The sequence below is a fragment of the Dermacentor andersoni genome, chromosome 6 (genome assembly GCF_023375885.2).
Source record: "Dermacentor andersoni chromosome 6, qqDerAnde1_hic_scaffold, whole genome shotgun sequence".
Classification (NCBI taxonomy): domain Eukaryota; kingdom Metazoa; phylum Arthropoda; class Arachnida; order Ixodida; family Ixodidae; genus Dermacentor; species Dermacentor andersoni.
The window spans coordinates 141,771,816-141,792,542 of record NC_092819.1 but is presented as its reverse complement, the minus strand read 5'-3'; the positions used below and the strand labels follow the sequence as shown (position 1 = coordinate 141,792,542).

General features: G+C 45.6%; 1 protein-coding gene across 1 annotated transcript in view; it reads left to right on the top strand.

The window, feature by feature from the left end:
• Nucleotides 1-20,727, top strand: part of LOC126523596 (S1 RNA-binding domain-containing protein 1) — a 103,768-nt gene that overhangs the window by 61,678 nt on the left and 21,363 nt on the right. Inside the window, exons 13-18 of the mRNA XM_050172190.3 lie at nucleotides 4,277-4,384; nucleotides 7,802-7,893; nucleotides 10,410-10,492; nucleotides 15,620-15,726; nucleotides 17,655-17,849; nucleotides 19,913-20,029. Coding sequence (XP_050028147.1) covers nucleotides 4,277-4,384; nucleotides 7,802-7,893; nucleotides 10,410-10,492; nucleotides 15,620-15,726; nucleotides 17,655-17,849; nucleotides 19,913-20,029 — 702 coding nt within the window. The remainder of the gene's footprint in view (nucleotides 1-4,276; nucleotides 4,385-7,801; nucleotides 7,894-10,409; nucleotides 10,493-15,619; nucleotides 15,727-17,654; nucleotides 17,850-19,912; nucleotides 20,030-20,727) is intronic.

Below are 20,727 nucleotides of genomic sequence, written 5' to 3'. Positions count from 1 at the left end.
CACCTCGAAGGATACGACGTCCAAGTCCCACGCATGTTTATGAGAGGTTTATCGTCATTTTGCCTCCGAGATAATGCGCTCTACAAGAGAAATTTTGAACGCAACCAGGAAAAATTCTTACTCGTCGTACCGTCAGCCATGCGACCAGAAATTTTGGAAGCTTGCCATGATGAACCATCGTCGGGTCACTTAGGTGTCAGCCGGACGTTCCCCAGAATTCGTCTCAGATACTTCTGGCCTAAATTGTTAGCGTCGGTGCAGCATTACGTGAAGACATGTCGCGAATGTCAAAGGCGCAAAACACCAACCGTGAAACCGGCCGGCCTTCTTCAACACATAGACCCACCAAAGGCTCCATTTCAACAAGTTGGAATGGATCTTCTTGGCCCATTCCCAACATCATCGTCAGGGAAGAGATGGATTGTCGTAGCGACGGACTATTTAACACGATATGCAGAAACTGGCTGCCTTGAGCGAGGAACGGTAGTTGAAGTTGCAAATTTCTTTGTTTGTAACATAGTACTGCGACACGGTGCACCAATGGTCGTGATTACCGATCGAGGAGCGGCCTTCACAGCTGATTTGATGCAATGTTTGAAGAAGATGACTCACACCAGTCACAGAAAAAAGCACTGCATACCATCCCCAAACAAACGGCCTGACGGAACGTCTAAACCGAAGCCTGGCCGATATGCTGTACATGTATGTCGACCTCAAACATAAGACATAGGACGCAATCTTGCCTTACGCCACTTTCGCCTATAATACGGCAGTACAGGAGACAACCCAGGTCACTCCATTTCAACTGGTCTATGGCCGCACAGTAACAACCACACTGGATGCTATGTTGCCGGTAGATGATGACAACAACCCGTACGACGTCGACGACTTCCTACAACGAGCTGAAAAAGCCCGGCAGTTGGCACGGTTCCGTATCCACCAGCAACAACGTAGGAACGCAAGCTACTACAACCTACGCCGCAGAGAAGTTCAGTGCCACCCGGGCGACAAAGTGTGGGTATGGACACCAGTGCGTCGTCGCGGACTACGTGAAAAACTGCTTCGCCGATACTTTGGACCTTACAAAGTTATTCGCCGAGTAGGTGACCTGAATTACGAAGTTATCCCTCATGAGCAAGAGCGGTCAAAGCGGCACACCCACGCAGAGGTTGCACACGTATTCCGCATGAAGCCTTACTACGACAGGCAATGAAAACACATCTATAGATAAATTTGTTTCATACGCATTGGGACGATGCGTTTTCGGAGGGGGACTAATGCCGCAGAGAGCTCTCCACATGCCAGTTACGAGCACTCTCGTGAGGCACCTTTCCAAGCGTCTCATCGTTAAAACCCATTACTCGTCGCATCACCATTAGAAGAGCGCCAGCAACGCCTCACACATGGCGATACAGCGCGTGTCTCCCGTGCACGCGCTCACGACAGCGCCCGAGTCTGCCGTCCATTGAGAAGCCACGGCGTCTCTCTTGGCCTTCGGGGCGCATGAAAAATGCGTTCGGCGGAGAGACGCGGTTGACTGTGGAATAGGCTCCTGTTAACTCTTCTTTTAAAGTGTGTGGATGCTTAATATTGAGTTTCCGGGCACAAGTTCGCCCCCAATAAACCATGTGTACTTCATTGAAGAGTGCTACAATATTTCCGTCTTCATTCTAATGTTCCCTATGCAGTCCAAGTGCGATAATATTGTGGCCGCGCGCTTTATGCTGTAGGTGCAAGCGAAAGCTTGTGAGGGTGTGCCAAGAAGTGTGGTGCCGTCCGTGAGACTTTTTGCACCCGCCGAGTAAATGCAAACCTTGTCTTGTGACGGGTTGCTCGAAGCTACAAAAAGAGACCGATGTGCGTCTACAATCGGCATCGGGAATGAGAGGCCGCCGTACAGTTTGTCGCAAGGATGGCGGCCGTGAACAACTTTGCTGCCATCCCGTGCACTTGCTTTAGTTTGTGACGTGGTTTGTCGGCTTTCCAAGTGCCGCACGGCTGCTGCGAATAGATCTGCATCGATTCGAAACCAAGCCGTTACTTTAGTCGTGGGTGCCCAGTGAAGCAGCGCCGATTAGGCCTAGTGGCCTAGGTAGTGGGGCCATGACGAAAATTTGCCGCTGGTCGATGTGGTAACAGGCTGCAAGCCATCGCAAAATGCTTGCTGCCAATATGTTCGTGTGGGTGGCTTATCGGTTATCTGTCCCAAGATCGGGCGTGCGAGTTAGGTAGACGGGTGTTGAAGCGGCGTGTACTTTGCCGCCACGTACACATATCCAACACAATCTGTGTGCCTATCAGTGGCTAATCAGCCAGAGCTTCACACTTTACAAAATACGCGCCACTTTTGTTGCCGCCCCCTCTGTCTGCGTCTCATTATCATTTCGATCGGTCCTGTCAACTTGGACCTCGTACGGACAAAGGCGTACCCAGCAGATGCAGCACCGATCCCGGAATCGGGTCGACATCGGGGAGCGCTCGCAGTGGCAGTCCGCTGCGAGGTGCGGCCCTTACACAGGACCGAACCTTGTCATCCAAATGGTGCCGGTGCAGCTTTGGCCTGTTCACTCCCGGGATGCCCAGACGTACTGTTTCATCAGCGGTCAACACGCAGCTGTTGCCATCTATTAGCTGCATGCAGAAGTACGCAACAAGCGAAAACTTCCCTATACAGTCGCCGACCGTTTATTCGGACCTCACGGGGACTGCGGAAATGTCCGAATAAACAGGTGTCCGAAAAAGCAGATTAAATAAAAAAAAAATGAAATCCTTTATTTCCACGCACTTATTCGGGCTCGGCATTAGGCTTGAAGAAATCGTGAGTGCGCCGTTGCACGCTGTTCCGTTTACGCGCAATCAGATAAGCCTGAATCTCTGAGAGGGTCGCACGGTCACTATAGGCGGCTGAAAGCACAGTCACTGCTTGTGCACGCTCCGCATGCGACGGCAGCGTAGCACATGGTGCGTCATCTTCCGACTCGGAGTCATCGTCCGGCGGTGCAGTATAGAGAATGGGTGCAGCAGAAACCTGACGAATGATCTCGCCGTAGTCGAGTTCTGCGCATGTCAGTACCTGTGAAACTGTCAAATGAGACGGTGTCCGGAATCGCAATGCAACCACTGCGCAGGTCTCGGCAGAACATTTTCCGCGTCAGTAGGGAGCACATCGGAAGGCGACAAATCTTAGGCCTCCCGGCACCCGCTTGCCGGCATTCCCCAGCGCAGTCTGCGCGGGCACCAACGTTCAGTACATCAAACGGCAATTATATGATACGTTTTGCTGCAACTACATTCCATGTAAGCAATAAAAGGCCGGGGGCAAGCGTGATCGAGAAAAGTAGCCGCCTGCCACAGCAGCTTTCCCACAATACTCGCCCGTCTGTCTCGCATGAAAGCACTGACATGTACTCAGTTTCTTTGTGCGCTACCAGCAAATCACCTCCTGCGTCATTGCAAAACCACATTCATAGTTATTGCCTCCTACCCTATTGTGCCAAGTGTCTACACCTATCTGTTTCATAGCGTGTGAGGTGCGTGTCTTTTGAAGCCTACTGCATGCTTTTATTAATAGCTGATAAGCCAAACACGCCGCCGTTTACTGCTGCAGGACGTGCAAAGGGAGCGTCATGTTTCGCTGTGGCTGCATCGTAGGCGTTGTATTCAAGTGTCACCCAACAGCTTAATTTTGTTTCGGTTTCCCCTCCTGGTTTTGAAACACTGCACCATAGGAAGACAACAATGTGCGTCTCGGGTCTCTTGGGCCCCACCAGTTCGGCACACGTCTGCGTCATGTGCTGCAATGATTCACGCCGAACAGGCACGTAAAAAGTTTCCACGAAACGCACTGCTCGAAGGAGGTGCCGGCCCAGGTCAAACTTATGGAACGCAAACGTAAACTTGCCAGGACCGCAAAAATGAAAACACCTGCGCTGCAATGATTTGCACAGCGTTTCACATTATGTAGGTGTCAAGTGCAGCTGAGTTTGTCAAACTTTTTATAGACTTGGGATCGTACCTTTTCCCGATTAGTATGTTTTTTTCTCGTGTTTCTTTTTTTTTTTCCGAGACGTATATGAACAGGTTTCTATTGTATATAGGACTGATTTTGCCGAATGACGTGTACAGCTGTCTGTCTGCCACGGTGTATTCTGAGGTTGTCACTGGTTTGTCCACCCTCATACTGCCTTGCGCTGTGTGATACGCTTTCTGGCAGTGCTTGAGTGAAGCGTGGTTGAAACTGCCCGCAGGCATTTTATGCTTTGAGTGCACGGTGCAGCTGTGACCTGGTGGCCTTGGGCAATGGCACGGCCTGCCGGGAGACGGAGGCCTTCCTCTCGGAGCTCATCTCCCAAGGCTGCTTTGAGCCGATCAAGCTCAAGTACTGGTGAGCATGCCACATGTCGGCTTGCTTCGCTCTAGCAGCTAACCTTCTTGAACAAGGACGAAACCATACTACAGGCAATGGCAAGCACTGGCAAGATGCCAAGACACGTGCATAATCATCGCTGTTGCCGTGTGCCATGCCCATGTCATGGCATTGTACCAGCAGTTGTCCTTGTTCGTTCTGTGGTTGTCTCGTGGAAGTCACGCTGTTATACTTTGAATCTTGCAGACTCGACTAGACCAATCTTTGAAGGCTGCTTGCTGCATGCTTTTTCAATCAATGTGTTCTTTAGTATAACATTGTTAACAGTGCCTCTGCACGGAATAGGTTTGGCTGGAGGCATTGATGGGATCACCAGGAGGAAATGCTACATCAACTTAGACAGGTAGAAAATTCTTTAAGAAGGTATATTTATATTTCAGTGATGGAAAAGGAATTCAAAACGAGTGTAAAGGCCACAGATATTGAAATAACGCTCGAACTGTGGTGGTGGTGTCTTCACTGTGACATTACCAATTCTACAGTTACTATTATTTGTGCAGGGAAAGTCACAAAAGATGCCAGCTGGAATCTTTGCACATTCTAGGAACACAATGTAGTTTGTTTTTCTTGTTTTTGTTGTTTTCATAATTAGCTATTAGTTTGTTGAAGGCACTGTTGAAATTTGTGTGATGGCTGGGATAGCTGACACCAAAATTTCATGGTGGTGTTGTCAACCATGTTTTGTTTTTGCATAGTTTCTGGCTTAACAAGCTTTCTTTCATGGTAACAGTTGCGTGTTCGGTATTACAAAAATGTAATTTGCCAGTCATACCTAGTAACATAATATTTCTGTTAAGGGTCCCTTAAAATGATTGTGTGACGACCTCATAACCGCTGTTAATAAAGCTGTAGCATACAGCCTACATATTGTTAGTAGAGCTAACTATTGGCCATGAGAGTGAGTGGAGTCGCCGCCTGGCAGACACTGGCTAACCACGATAGTGTCGATGGCACGTAGCGTCGTCTGCTAGCCACTACTTGTTCACATCTGCGTGCACGGTGCACGTGTTCCTTGAAGTCTGCTTGTTGCATGGTTGTAGCACAGTCGATGTAGAGACCCATTTGGCTTTGCACAGTAGGGATTGCGCTGCAATAAAATCAGTGACTGCACGCGATTATCGCATCCTCCGTTCGTTACAATAAGTCAAATTTTATTGTGATTGTCATTCAAGCACTTCACAAAAAACCCTTGACATTGTTTAGTGCTGCTAAGTGGAAATAAAAAAGAAACAAAAAACAGAAATGTGTGTGAAGTAACATGGCCATCCTGCCACTGTGTTGTTACTCATACTACCTCCATAGTAGTACCTTACTTAACTTAATTATCTTGCAGTATTAGCCAAAGTATCGAAAAAGAAGTAAAAGATAGGTAGTTATGTATTTCGACAAGCAGCGAAGTAGAGTCACAATAACTAGCTGCTTTAACTTCATTGTACGGTAATATACAGGCATTTTTATAACCAGTTAAAGAATAGCAGAAAGTTCAGTTTCACAACAGCAGTGCGAACGGAATAGGGTGGACGCAAGCTGAACACGAATAAGAAGCGTTATGGATGTACAAAAACAGGAACTGTGTTTTGCACTCCTTTCATGTCTAGTAGGACTGTTCAGTGCGTGTCATGCAAAAATGTGGAATTGGAGGGCACTGTATCATCAGTTCACTGTAGTCGGCACGTTTTATTACCAAGAAATTCGCCCAAATCGCTGTCCAAAATGGCTCACAGCAAAGTGCTGCCGTGTACATTTCATGCATGCCGCCAAACGCACGCGTGCCTCCGACCACACCAGGGCTGCGATGGTGCTTTCACTTTCACCTATAAGCCCAATCTCACTGCCAGTAGGACTTGTATGGTATAGCAACACATGAAAGCTACAGTCGATAATGAGCCAGGCTTGGTTGTCTCTGTGTATGTGTGTATGATTCACCAAATTCACCAACGATGACAGTTATCGCCAGACAATGCTGTTGTACTACTGTCGACTCTCCTTACAATGGACCCTGATAATCCGACAAAAAACATCCGTTTTATCCAAAGTCTGTAATATCCGAAACGCCTCACTTCCGAAACTTTCGTCACAATGTCTAACAACTTGATTGCAAAGCATGAGTGAGGAACGTCCGAAGCCACCCGCCGTGGTTGCTCAGTGGCTATGGTGTTGGGCTGCTGAGCACGAGGTCGCGGGATCGAATCCCGGCCATGGCGGCCGCATTTCGATGGAGGCGAAATGCGAAAAACACCCGTGCACTTAGATTTAGGTGCACGTTAAAGAACCCCAGGTGGTCCAAATTTCCGGAGTCCTCCACTACGGCTTGCCTCATAATCAGAAAGGGGTTTTGGCACGTAAAACCCCATAATTTAATTTTTTTTTAACGTCCGAAGTAAAAAACAAACAAAAAATGTTGCAGTTTTGCCTGAAAGGCAAAACGTAGATTGTGCTAGCGAATTGACCTTTCTGCTGTCTCTCGCTTCAACGTGAACTAAACGTCGAAAGCACAGCACATACAAAGCTACTGGCACTGGGCGCACTTTGTTCACATCACAGATGGCTTTCAAGATATGGCGGCCGTGCTCTAAGCAGCAGCCGCCGGAGCAGAACCCCCCTCTCTCACCCCCCCCCCCCCCCCTCTCCCACCGCCCATGTGCCTTGCGCGTGAAAGAAGATGGCATGTTTATGCCCCTCCTTCCTCTCCTGCGTGCGCGATATCGAGCCGCGATCGTCAGTTGACTCTCACAAGTCAGTTGTCAGCCCATGCGACACGGCAAAAGTATGTTTTATGCACCCAATTTTGCAAAAAAAAATTGCCAGCAATTTCATCCGCTGTAGTTGATAGTCTGTTGTAGCACGGTCCATTAAAAGTGAACTTCGTTTCTTCTACAAAATAGGTAAAACAAACTAAGGCTGAAATAGGGTCCATTATATCCAAAAGTCTGTTGTACACAGGTCCTTTGTAACGCGTGTAGACTGTATACTGTGACTTGCTCTTTTCTTTCTTTACCTTAAAAAGAATCTTCTGCATTACTGCTGCTTTGTTTTCACGCAGAAAGCACAACAACATTGCATTTTATATAGTACTTAACAGCGCGGGAAAAAAAAATAGGTGACACTAGTTTTATTTTGTGCACATGAATATACAGGTAGGAAAAAGTGGGACAGGGAGTGGGAGGGGGGATGAGTTGGTGAAAAGAGTGCATGAGAACAGCTAGGGATTGGGGGGGGGGGGGGGGGTAATTTTTATCTTTTTTAAGCATTGGAGTCTGGGAGAAGGTGACGACCATTGAATTTTTTACATGCTTTTTGCAGCATGCACTCAAGAAAGAATGAAAACTTCATAACTTGTCTATAAGTGTTCAACTGAAACCAACGTTGATGCAGCACAGTCGAAGAGAGCGGGGTGTCCGTGTACTCAGTGACCAAGGATGCAGAAGCAGAGCTTCCAGGCCTTGACCCAAACATTCGCAGCGCTGGTGAGCTCATAGTTCATTTGTTTTTTTTTTCTTGTTACAGTGGTGCAGATTGAGCCAGCGTATGAGTAAGGTGTGATGGTGCACTTAATGTTCACACTTTTGGTAAATACTTGTTCGTTACAACACTGGCTGCTTGGCAGAATCTTAATCGCTATAGTCACGGTGCATAGGGGACGTGCACATATCTGCATGGAGGGATAGGGCTCAGTAAGTAAGCTGACATGAGACTGGCAACACAGAACCATATCACCTAGGCAGATTAGAAAGAGGCACACTAGAGATGTCTCATCCATGGAGCTTCATGTAGGCTAACGCAAGTGATTGATATGAACAGTTGTAAGGCCCATAGCATGTACATTGTGCGGCGATTATTTGCCACAATAAACACCTTGAAGGCCCCACAGTTTGATGCTGTTGGAAAAAATGCATAGCAAAACAGTGGACACAAGGGATGACACGAAGATAAATGGCGCTTGCGACAAAGTGCCAGCACAGAACCGGAGGCACAATCTAGTGTTAATTAATGGAAGCTTTGATGCATTTTTTAATGTCGCTAATCCCACTCGCTGTCTCGAAGATACAGTGTCAGGCGCCGTAAGGAACATTCAGATCACGTGTATAGTTCTGGTTACAAGTCACCCTCTGTCAGCGCCCACCCGAGTCAACATCCTTCCACAGTTTCAGTTCAGTGTCAACCTTCCTCTTTCCACACTGTCAAACAGTGTTAACTCAGTGTTACATTCACAGTGTTAACTTTTAAACTGAATATCTTTCTTTGGCTCTTTTCGCTGTTTTCGTGGTCGGTGGTACGACGATGGTAGGTTGGACTTGGGTGCGACAAGGTGAAGAAACACGCCCAAGGAAAGGGTGCATGCTCTCGGGCAAGTGGGTGTCGAAGATTAACCGTAGGGAGGAGGAGAGGAGGCTGTCACTTGCTCATTCATTGCATGTCTTGCTGGCCATCTGGCGGTGGCCAGTCCATCGTGGACAATGCCGCAAACAAGAATCCATGATGGATTCTTGCCCACGAAGTGCATATACACTGCAGACCCGTGCAAGTGTTCTGTTGAACACTGACAGTGTTGACACTGACACACCAGGGAGAACTTGAAGCGGGCGCATTCACTCTTCACGGCTGTCGCAAAGGAGCTCCGGAAAGGTGAAGGAAGGTGCCGAGGGAAATGGTGTATGCTCTTGGATAACAGAGTTGCTGGGAAAAAAGGGGGGGTGGGTATTGTCGCTTGCTCGATCATTTGTCCATTCGCTCGAGCTATTCACTTACATTGACAATCATCGTCGATGGTTTCTGCATAACTTTCTTTCTTTTCAGCACTGCAAGCATTAGTCACTCCAGTGTGGCCTTCACGTCCTTGACTGCTTCATCATTGGCTCTATGTAGCCTTATTGAAGTGGATTTTCTAGACACAACACATGAGGATCTTTAACAAGAAGGCAACTTTTGTAGTTTGTCTCTCTTTGCAACAATCTGTAGCTGCCATTCATACCAGTGTCCCATCACAGGCAGAAAGTTCACTCAAGTGAAACAAGACCAATTGCGTTCACTCATCGATTGCTGCTCCCATGTCCAAATCTCAGTATGCCATACTGATGAATACATAGTTCATTACGTTCAGCTGAAGCAGCTCTTCATGGTACTTTATTGAGATTCTACACCCAGGCAAACGCAATCCTTTGTTTACTACAAGCTTCTCTAGTCAAACGGAATGTCCTTTGGTTGACCTCACTGCCTCATGCCTTCGTGTGCTTTTAAAGAACCACAGTAAATCGAAAGTAATCTTGGGCACCCCTGCTCCGTCCCCTCATTTCCCTCTCTGTACTACTAGGCATTCTTCACAGCCCAAGTATTGCTTTATTGAGGTAAATCTCTTAAATTTATCAATTAATCAATCAACCAACCTTTATTCTCTTTCCTATGCTCTCTCCCACTCTCCCCATGTATCAACAATATTTAAGGTAGTGTGTTGAGCTGTGTTTTTATGACATTTAAAGGCCAACCACCTTGAAGTTTTTAGCTGCATAAAAAAAGCATAGTTTCAGATTGCTCAGGTACAGAGCAGCCTCCGTGCAAAATTTTGTTTGCAATTCAAGTAGACATGTCGCAAAAGGCTTGCATAAGTAGGCATTTTCGATGCCTCAATTTTTAAAGGTGCCGCCATTACTGCTTGCCGGAAGTGGCACATGACTAAGAGCATGCAGCTCCTCACCATAACCTCTCAGATTAGCGTTGCCCGCGGCATCCGGAGTTGCGCTGAAACAACTCGGAGGCACGCGCTGGGACTGCATCGTACCCGCCAAGCACCAGCTCGTTGTTTGCTTAGGTGCTATTTAAAGGCTGCTAATAACAAAATCGGACAATTACCGGCCCTGCAGCCTTGCAGAGATTGTTTCAGAAGCATCTACTGCTCATTTATTACTAATTTGGTGAAAGTGAAATTTCGTTGCAGTCGGCCTTTAAAAGTTGGATGATGCTGCCATTTTTCAAATTGTGTTTGCAGTGGGCATTGCACGAAGGTTGCAGGACCCCCTGCTGGAGTACGTGAAAGTTGAACCCAAGCACCTCGGAGTTGGTATGTACCAGGTGAGCATGTACAGCCATTTCGGCTCGGCCATTACACTGGAATTGCTTTAGCTCTCAAGGGGCCGTGATATGTTTCTCAGTGAGGGGGCCATTTTTCTGAAGTCTGCAGCTGTGCCTCCCATCTTGTCATTGCCAATATATGCATGTGGTATCATATGGAGTTGCTGCAGTTGTTGGGAGGGTTAGAAATTCAGTGCAAGCAGATTGACACATACAATGTTGATAAATAGTAGATAGTAAAATTGAAGTTGAGATACACAAAGAGGAGTGGAGTTTGCCATTTCGTCTATAATGTGCAGAACAGATGACCAGTGATCTAGTGGAGTTTGACATTTGATGCAATGCGCAGAACAGATGACCAGTGGTCAATGAGAGCATTAGACTGGATACTACAAAGGGGGGGGGGGGGGGGGGGAATGTGTAGTTTTGAGAGTGGCAGAGGAAACAGGATTGATGAGTTTGTTGTTGGGCCATTTAGTAAATAGTAGTCACTCAACAGAAAAAGATATGCAGATCCCATGCACTGTGGCAATCAATGTAATAGAAGTTTTCTGTACTGTTTGTATTCGTTGATGATGATTGACGGTGATGCTTACGAAAAAATAGAAGCTCGAAGTTTACAAATAATAGCTCTGCACCAAGAACAGATATCTCAGTTCTGTAAACAGCATCCATTGAATAATTCAAAGCGGACAAATTCTATGTCAATTTATATCTTACGTGACGTTGGGTACAAGGGTTCTTCAAAAGTTGTATTTTCATATTACCAAAGATTTTCAGATTCATGTGTGCCATATCAATTTTGTCTGCTTCAGATGCACTATCAGATGCCATTCACGCAATTGTGATATCATTTTTTTATTGCTGTGCTAGAGAATTGTGAAATTGATAGTTTCGTTTTCTGAAAATTCGGAATTTTTTCCAATATCTCAGAAAAAATTTACAACCAAAATAAAAAATTCGACATGAACAGTCATTAGATCTTAAGTTTTTTCTTTTAAATGCGACAAACCTTGTCAAATTTGGTGCAGTGGTTGCTGAGAAAAACGAATTCTCCTTTTACATGTATTTAGATAGGAGCACCCGAGCTAAAGCTTCCTCTTAAGTGCTACTTGCACGCACCACTTGTGTTTGTCTACATAGTATACAGAACACACAGTGAGACGTGTTTGCTTGAGGCTTTGTGCGTCATTGTTTTATAGCCTGCGGGAAGGTTAGCACTGTCTTTGCCTCACACCGCACAGCACATCGTGGCAGAAGTGTTAAACTTACATTAATTGTGGAGCTTTACATGCCAAGCCCACAATCTTATTATGAGGCAGGCAGCAGTAGGGCACTCCGTTTTTATTTTGATCACCTGGAATTGTTTAACATTCAGCTAAATGTGATTACATGAGCGTTTTTGCATTTCGCCCTCGTCGAAATGCCGCTCCCATTGTCAGGATCGATCCCACAACCTCAAGCAATGCCATTGCCACAAAATTAATGTGGCGGGTACAGGAGTGTTGATTTAATGGGCAGCCGCTTGCGTAGTGTCATCTAGACGCTGTGGTGCTTCAGTGTGGCTTTGCATCTGCAAGCTCTACGTCGGTTGTCCACTTGGCCAATTTGCACTGCTTATTTTTCAGAAATAGTAGAAAGGTAGGGTAGTGTACTTTGAATTTAAATTTGTACAGTTTGTCCGTAACTACTGCCGTGTCTAAGAGTAGTGTTTCCTTGCCTTCTTACGTCACCGTTCCTCTCTGTTGCCCTCCCCTCACGTATGCGAGCTGCTATCGAAGAGCGGCAAGACTTTTGTTCACTTCTTTAATGGTTGCGTCGGTTCTAGCTATTCTCTATCTCTTCTCCCTACCTCTTCTCTGCCATTATATCTACCTCTCCTATGGACTGTTGTATGCTAGCACAAAAATAAGTGCTGCAATTCTGCAATGCTTTTCTTGGGTGTCACGAAAAATCACAGCACTGAAAAAGGTAGTGTGGAGACACCCAGAGCGCTCCAGAGGGCATTCTGGCAATGCAATGGAAAGCTCCAAACGAGTTCTTCACTATGCCTTTCCTCTCTTCCGCACTCTTACATATTCTGAACCACCTCTCGATGCAGTGTACAAGACAGTGACAGCAGCAGCAGCAGCAGTGGAAAAGTCAAAGGAGGAGGCAAAGAAAGCTTCGCTTCAAAATGATTCTCACAAATGACACAACAAAACATTATATCTGTCTCTCTCCCTTGCCACACTTCTGTGGCTTTATTTTTTATTCACTGAGACTGAGAAACTTGAGAGTACAGTGTGGATATAATCAAAGTAGGCCAGGAGTATATTTAGATGAGTGCCTGGGAAAGTATTTTGTCACACAGTGGGCCTAATTAGGCTGATGATGATTATGATGAAGATGACAGTAAAATGTGGAGGGTTAGATCTATGACATGCACAAGTGGTTGGCCAGACATATGCAATCACGTCGCACTTCTTTTTCTAATTTTCCACCGAGTCATTGTAGCTGTGGTGTTTTGCTGCTGAGCAAAAGGGCTCTGGTTCGATCCCCAGCATCCACAGACACACTTCTCTTCACATTGTCCAGCATTGTTTGTGCACTTCTTTGAATATTCTTGATTACAACCTCATAAAGCCAGCACACAGTGAAGTCGGGGAAAACATAGAGGAAATTACTGTATTTATTCGAATATAAAGCAAGATTGTTTCCCAAAATCCTTAGCATCGAAGTCACCCCCCCTCCCCCACCCTTATATGCAAGGCTGCTATATTCAGTTGCAGTTTCAATATGGTGTCAGCAACACCACATTTTTGGCATTCCAGATGGCAGCGCAGATCGTAGCAACTAACAAGCTTTGACAGTACTGTATTTTTCATATATAACCCACACTGAGAATTTGAGAAATATAACTGTAATGGTGAAATGCGGGTTACAGGCAAGTTTTGCTTTGAGGTGTGACTTCGTGACAGTGCAAATTTAGACATATGGTGTGGCTTCACGGAAGTGCAGGGGCACACTACGATGAAGTTGCACCTTAAGGCGAAATTCGCATGTAACATGCAATGATTATTCGGAGGGCTTCCAGTTATTTGGTATTTCGGGCAATCCCCGCCGAGTCTGAATAATCTGGCGGATACTCTATATTGCCTTGTACTAGTAGTGTGCTTACTTAACTTATTTTTCACAGGTCCCTCAGCTGGTACACTATGTTATAATCATGACCGCCTTACAGTTGAATAAGTACAGTAACTGTTATCTTTAGCTGAAATATATAAGTGTAAGAAAAACAGAAATGAAAGCGAACAAACAGAGACAGGTGGGAACCTAACCGACATCTTGCATGTTACTCATGCAATGCTCTACCATTCAGCTACGGTGTCAGTTGTACACCCATACGCTTTGTTGGGTTTTATCAAGAGATCATTGGCCAATTGCCTGTTCCCAAGTTCTCATACTATGTGAAACCAGTGATTGAAAGAATGTCCCACTTATGCCTCCACGTCTGTAAGTGGCGCTGGCCAACACTCCCAGGGCTAGGTCTATTGCTACTGATACACAAGTACCCAAAAAAAGCAGACAGGACGACAGGCATCACGGTAGCTCAATGTTAAGGTATAGAATGCGTAGCACGGAACATGAAGGATAAAATCCCGCCAAGTTAGCAAGTTGTCTTTTGATGTATTGTCATTTTTCTTTTTCTTATTACCTATATATCTGAATTAGAACTATCAGTTAATTTTCCATGTTGTTTCGAAGGGTCATTGTCTGTGTGCGCTTCATATGGTTGTAACCAACAGCAAATTGAGCTGCCCATTTTTTTTTTACTCCGCTTACTCATTGAATATATTTAATTACCGTATAATTCTGAGAAAGTGTGTCCCCCCCCCCCCCCCCCCAGCTCTTATGCTGACAGATAATCCAAGAATGTCTCTGTGGGGGGGGGGGGGGGCTTGCTCAGTCGCAGACAAAAAATTCAAGGGCTATGGGCCCCATATCTGGTGACCAGCGAGCTAGGCCTATCCGCCTCATGCGCGTGTACTACTAGCACCACCATGAGGCCTAGCAGAGAAGTTTTTGCCTATTTCCTAGCAGATGCTACCAATGCACTAATGAGAGAGCAAGAACATTTCAATTACTTTGGCGCTTCCTCGGCAAGGAAAACAACTAGCACCATTCTTCAACTATGCGTGACAACAACTTCTCTCTCTCACAACGCTTTTGACGGTCTCGCAGCTGTCTTAGGCACTCTCTCTGTTCACTTTTAAATTTTTTTGGCTACAGCCGGCGGCATTCTTTCTGCATAACGTGTGGTTTCGTTCGATCACCTTGGAGTCTCGGACATTTTGGTGATTATTTCGTGCGTAAACGCTCACTGCAGATAGAACTGTGACTCTTGCATTGTTTGAACATCATTTCGTGTTGGTGCCGTGGATGAGGTGACAGCTGCCTCGGTGATGTGAATGCTTTCCTGCCGCGGCTCCCAACACGCGTGAAAAAAAGGGAAGACATGATGACCTCGCACAGGACGGCATCGTTCCGTAATTGATGTCTCCAACTCAGCATTCGACGATTCAGCAGCTTGATTACTTGAGTGGAATTGGAGGCAGTACATCGTTGGAGACATCAAAATGATCCCAACCCATACGGCTGTGCTACAATTAAACGTGTCGCTTCAACCTTCGCCGCGTGTGTCAGCTTGTGGCCACTGCGCTGCGGCAAGTGTGATGTTATCGTTGTTTCGAAGACGTTAGACAAAGTGCATGCTGAGTATGCACGTCCAGCCTCGCGTAAATTACCACAACTCTCTCTCAGGCCTAAAAGAAAGCAAGGTACGCGATAGAAGTGTACACAAAAAAGAAGTGTAGCCAAGTGCTCCGGTGAAAATGCATGAAGTGTTGAACAAAGTGAAGAAAGGAAGATGCGCTTGCTCGGTAGTTGGCACCAATTTCAGATCACTCGAAAGTAGAGGGGGGCGGGGGGTGCGCTTGCAAGGGTAAGGGCGCTTGGTCAGAATTTTACGGTATGCAAAATATAAAAGTAGTAACAATAAAAAGAATGAGAGAGCGATGCAGGTAAAGTTCAAGAACTCTGTAAAAGTTGTGTTTGTGCTGCATGACATATTATTTTCTCTTGCAGCATGATGTGACCGAATCGCTGCTGAAGAGTGCCTTGGAGGGAGTCGTCGTGGAGTGTGTCAGCTTTGTTGGGGTTGACATCAATGTCTGTCCCGAGTTGACGCTCAGGTGTGTGTGTGTGTGTGTGTGCACCCCTACGGCAAAGGCAGTGTGAAAGAAAAGATATTGTCATGTCGCGTGGGCCCTGGTGTAGCACCACTTAGTGTACCATTCGAGGTAGTTTGAAATCAAAGTATCTCCAGGCATTGGGAAGAATCATTGCTGAGCAAATTGGCTACAGCCTGACCAGATTCATAGCAACGTGAATCGAAGCTACCATGTTCTCGTCCTTCAATACTTTCAGAGTCCATGTGGTGCAGTGAAAGCTAACCTGTGTGACAGCCAATCAGTAATGACAGCTGGCTGCATGCTATCAAGAGTAGAGGGGCTGGTGGGAAAGGCTCATTTATTATAGGCCACTGATTCAGCCGTGACCATAAAACATGACCAGCAGCTTACTGCTATCCTGGAAAAGAAAAGCAAAATTATTGCGTTCTACCAGTACAAACTTATGGGGCAGAGACTTGGAGGTTAACAAAGAAGCTTGAGAAGAAGTTAATGACTGAGCGATGAAATGAATAATGATAGGCATAATGTGGAGACAGAAAGACAGTGGGATGGATTAGAGAGTGAACGAGGGTTGCCGATATTGTAGTTGACATCAAGAGAAAAAAACGGAGCTGGGCAGGTCATGTATGTGTACGGCAGAGGACTGGTGGTCTATATTACACTTACAGAATGGCTGCCACAAGAAGGCAGTCAAACATGGCAGGTAATTAGGTGTCGTGATGAAGTTAGGAAATTTGCAGGCATAACATGGAATGAGCTGGTGCAGAGCAGGGGTAATTGGAGATCGCTGAGTGAAGCCTCCATTCTACAGTGAGCATGAATAGGCTGATGGTGATATTGATATCTTTTGGTGGTGTATTTGGTAAATTCTGCTACCAATATTGGTGCTTTTGCTATTGCGTTAGCGGGGATGTGAAACCATTTTATGGGGTGTTTATGGCAAAGCCTGGCCAACTCGCTTCCTCATGAGTACTTTATTTACACAAATATAATACACACATTTTGTTTTTCTGAGAAAGATGGGCCCAAAAATTGCCAGCACATTACAATCAAATACAAAACCAAAACCACATTGGCGACAACCGAGCATCAGATGCAGCGTTGTTATCACGAGACGGCAGCAGAAAACATTTTCTTGAATGTTGCAGTGAGTTCATTTCATGCTTGACTATGATCACCTTCAGCAATACTGTGACTTTAGCGAGATACCATGATATTTGGCACTACTAGATGTGATGGCATACACTGTCACCAGTGTTTCTGGTCTTGTGCCAAGCTCACTATCTGCGCAGAGTGCCAAAAACGCTCTTGGCCATATATTTCAACAAGTCCGATGCAGACACATAAAATTTTGTGAAACTTGTAAGAATATCATGAAAGTGATCGCTCGAGAATACTGCCTTGCATGCTTGGTATCCATGGCCAGTTAAGCGCAAATGGCGATGACGGCGCCCCGCTTTTATTATGCAAGCTCATGAAAAAGAAGTTTGCCTTCTGTGAAAGTAAATTTTCCAAGTCTCATGTTTTCTGACTGCAAATGTGGGGATGTGCTTTTTATACATGTACACACACATACACATACAAATTGGGTGCATATAACATTCAGGTCCACATTAGTTTTCTACCTTTATGCCTGTGAAAATTGAGTGCATGTTAGAATAGTGTAAGTATGATATGTGCCAAATTTCTTGAAAGACCCACAACAACATACACCTGCTGCAGTGATTCTGTGGGGATAGCATTTTGCTGCTTAGTGCTAGGTTGCAGGTCTTATTCCTGGTAATGGCAGCTACATACTGATGGTAGTGGCAGGTAAAACGCACACAGTAATGTTCTAGTTGTACAAAACACTGATTGTACTGAGCACGAGATTTCAAACTTGTGGAAGTACCACCAGAACAGACCGACCCTGTTATTGCCTCTTGCAGGAAAGTGTCAGGGCTGAATGCGGGCACAGCCCGCAACATTGTCGAGTGGCGGACGACCAACGGTCCCTTCCGGAATCGGCAGCAGCTGCTCAAGGTCAAACGGCTGGGCAACAAGGCCTTCGAGCAGTGCGCAGGATTTGTCAAAGTCTTCCCCGAGACGGCGTCGGCAGCAAAAGCGGCTGGCGGAGGCACCACGTGAGCCATGTCTCAAGCTCTCTTAAAGGAGGCACTAAACGCCAATGTTGGGTCAGGCTAGAGTGATAGAATAGTGCTTTAAAGTGTCTAAGCTTCTTTTTTTCCACCCTAGCACGGAGCCTTTGTGTTCAAGAAAATAGCTTAAGCATAAGACACAATTGGTGTTGCCGCTATGAACACAGTACCAGTTCTCACGGCAGTACCAGACAGTATCCAAAACATGCTGGCCATTACATTTTTGCAGCACTTACGATTGCTTCAGGCATCTCATCCCTAAGAGAGGCTTCGCTGGGGTTCCAATGCGGAACACCCTATCTATAGAAAGTGGCGGCAATTTACCATATATTGTAGCTATATTGTAGCTGACAAAGGACAACAAAAGCGTAGGGATGTGCGAAAATCACGTACTTGTAAATTTTGATTTAAATATTCAATTCAATCAAGAAAAGAAGGCAAAATGTGAGAAAATTAGGCACAGAAAGTTAAAGCTTAGCCCTTCGAGCGTCGACTGTTACTGCAAGGAACGTGCCCCCGCAGTCAATATTTAGAGAGCAGTTCTTAAGCAGCCATTCCTGCATTGAGCCTTGGCGTTCCTTGTAACCGAGCGAACGACCACAGCAAAGGATAAAAGAGTGAACACGGATGTAAGACGACAATAACAAATAGCGTGCGAGGAGGAAAGCGGAGGAGGAGGGTGCAGCGGAAGCATGAGGAGGAAAGCAGAGGAAGAGAGCAAAAGTGAGGATGAAAGCAGAGTGCTGGCGTTACTTAGGCATGGAAACAAACCACTGGTGTGGGCTTTGCACCCCCTGTGCATCCATTATTTTGCCTGCAGCGGCGCCATTAGAGAATGCGCTCCATGCGAGCTACGTGTTCCCGTGTTTACGCTTTCTTTCTGAATGAGCAACACAGTCGGTGGAAATGCTTCATCCATCGCTGCTGCTAAACAAGTGGCCCAAGCAGAGGCTCAGCGCCGCACCCGAGAGGATGCTGTCGTTCAAATTAAAATTCTTCGCCACAAGATGTTGCGAATTCAAAACGCCTAAACAGCTGCACTCAAAATTAGCATTAGGGAGTGTCGTAATTGTTGGTGAATTTTTTATTGCAGTTTCTACTAATAGGAAACAACTGAAAACTCATTATTACTGAAGAAATTTATTTCAAGCAATTTCTTGTCTATAAAAAAAACGCTTTACTCATACTAACAGTATGTAGCAGAACTCCGCTGATATATTCCTTGTACATACGTTTTCCCAGGTATAATGTCTCTAAAGCCCAGTCCCGGCAAAAGTATCATAGGCACCTAGTACCTTTTAGTGCATAGTTATGCTGCATTCCCGCCAGGTACGCATTAGTGAGGTTCTAATGAGGGTGAATAAATGCTGGATGCGTGGAACCAGCACCAGTTGAACTGGCATGACAATGCAGCTTTACAATTAAGCTTGCCAGGCTTGGCTTGTCTTGCTGTTTGGGCACTTTCAGTGCTAAATCAACTAGGTTTTTTTGCTTTCGGTTTTAAGGAGGCACCAGAAACATAGCCGATGACCATGCCGATGACATATCAGATCCAAAATATCGCCATTTCTGCTCAACTCTTGCAGGCAGAGTCTGACTTGTCGAACAATGGTGTCCGAAATTTCGGTCATTGTTATACAGTAGACTTCTGTTAATTCGACTCCTGTTAATTAGTTTTTTTCGGTTAATTCGATCCCAGCCAAAGGTCCTGGCTGGCATCCATGCATCTCTGTGGGCCCAAAGTTTCTTTATTTCAATTATAAAGTTGACTTTTACTATATAATTCAAACGTGACCAGTCAGCACTTTCTTTTTCCTTTTATTTTTCCTTTTATTTTATTTTACCTTTTATTTCTCCTAATTCTTTTATATATGCATTGCACTCTTGCATTATTCAGTCGCGGCTGCATTTCATGCAGGCTTGACTGCACTTTCGACGCAGCTCATGCCAGAACCTGTAATGAGCCTTCTCGTTCTAGTAAAAGCGAAAATATGTATGGATGCAGTAATCACCATGATTTCAAATGTGCTTTTTCGTCCCTCTCGCAGCAGTCAAGAGACGACCGCACAGTCTTCTAAGCCCGCGAAAGGCATCGGCGGCGGCGGCTCTTTCAATCCGCTTGACATGACTGTCATTCATCCAGAATCATACACACTTGCTGAACAGTGAGTTTCGCTGGCTTCATGTGATACCGTAGTTGCGCACTAACTACGGCTGATCCAGTTTCTCATTGTGGTCTACCTCAGTTACAATGAAAAGCTAGCTTCATTTATAGCACAGCCACCTTGATTAGAGACCAACAGCAACTAAATTGCAGGCCATTCAGAAAGCCTAGTTTTAGCAGTGAGAAAACAGCCAAAGCGTCCCATATGTGACCTTGAAACCGTGCCACAGTTGAAGTACATTTGGTGGTGGTGCCGGGCGTTGGCCGCCCGTGGCGGCATGCCCTCCAGGTACCGTGCCTCTGTCGTGCGGCAATATCTATAAAAAAAGATGCACATCGAACACCGAGTCCATCTGCACGAGCTTCCTTAGTTTTAAAAGGAGCAACGAGCTTTATAAATTCATTTATTGCCTAAGCCCTGGGGCCACTTGTAAACATACATTGTCATTCTATCGTCTCTTTCGTTTTTTATTCATTGATATTTTTTTAATAAAAACATTTCATCACTCGCTCATATAGTGTACGTATAGACTGGCCTTTGTGCAGTTTTTTTACATTTAATATAGGAGTGCCTCTCACTAAAACTCACAAGAATACATGTTCTGAGTACCAGAAAAACTCAAAGGCAGTGGCCCCATTAGCTCTCGCCCGGAATTATGCGTAACCAGAATGATAAAAAAAAAATGTAGTGCCCGGATA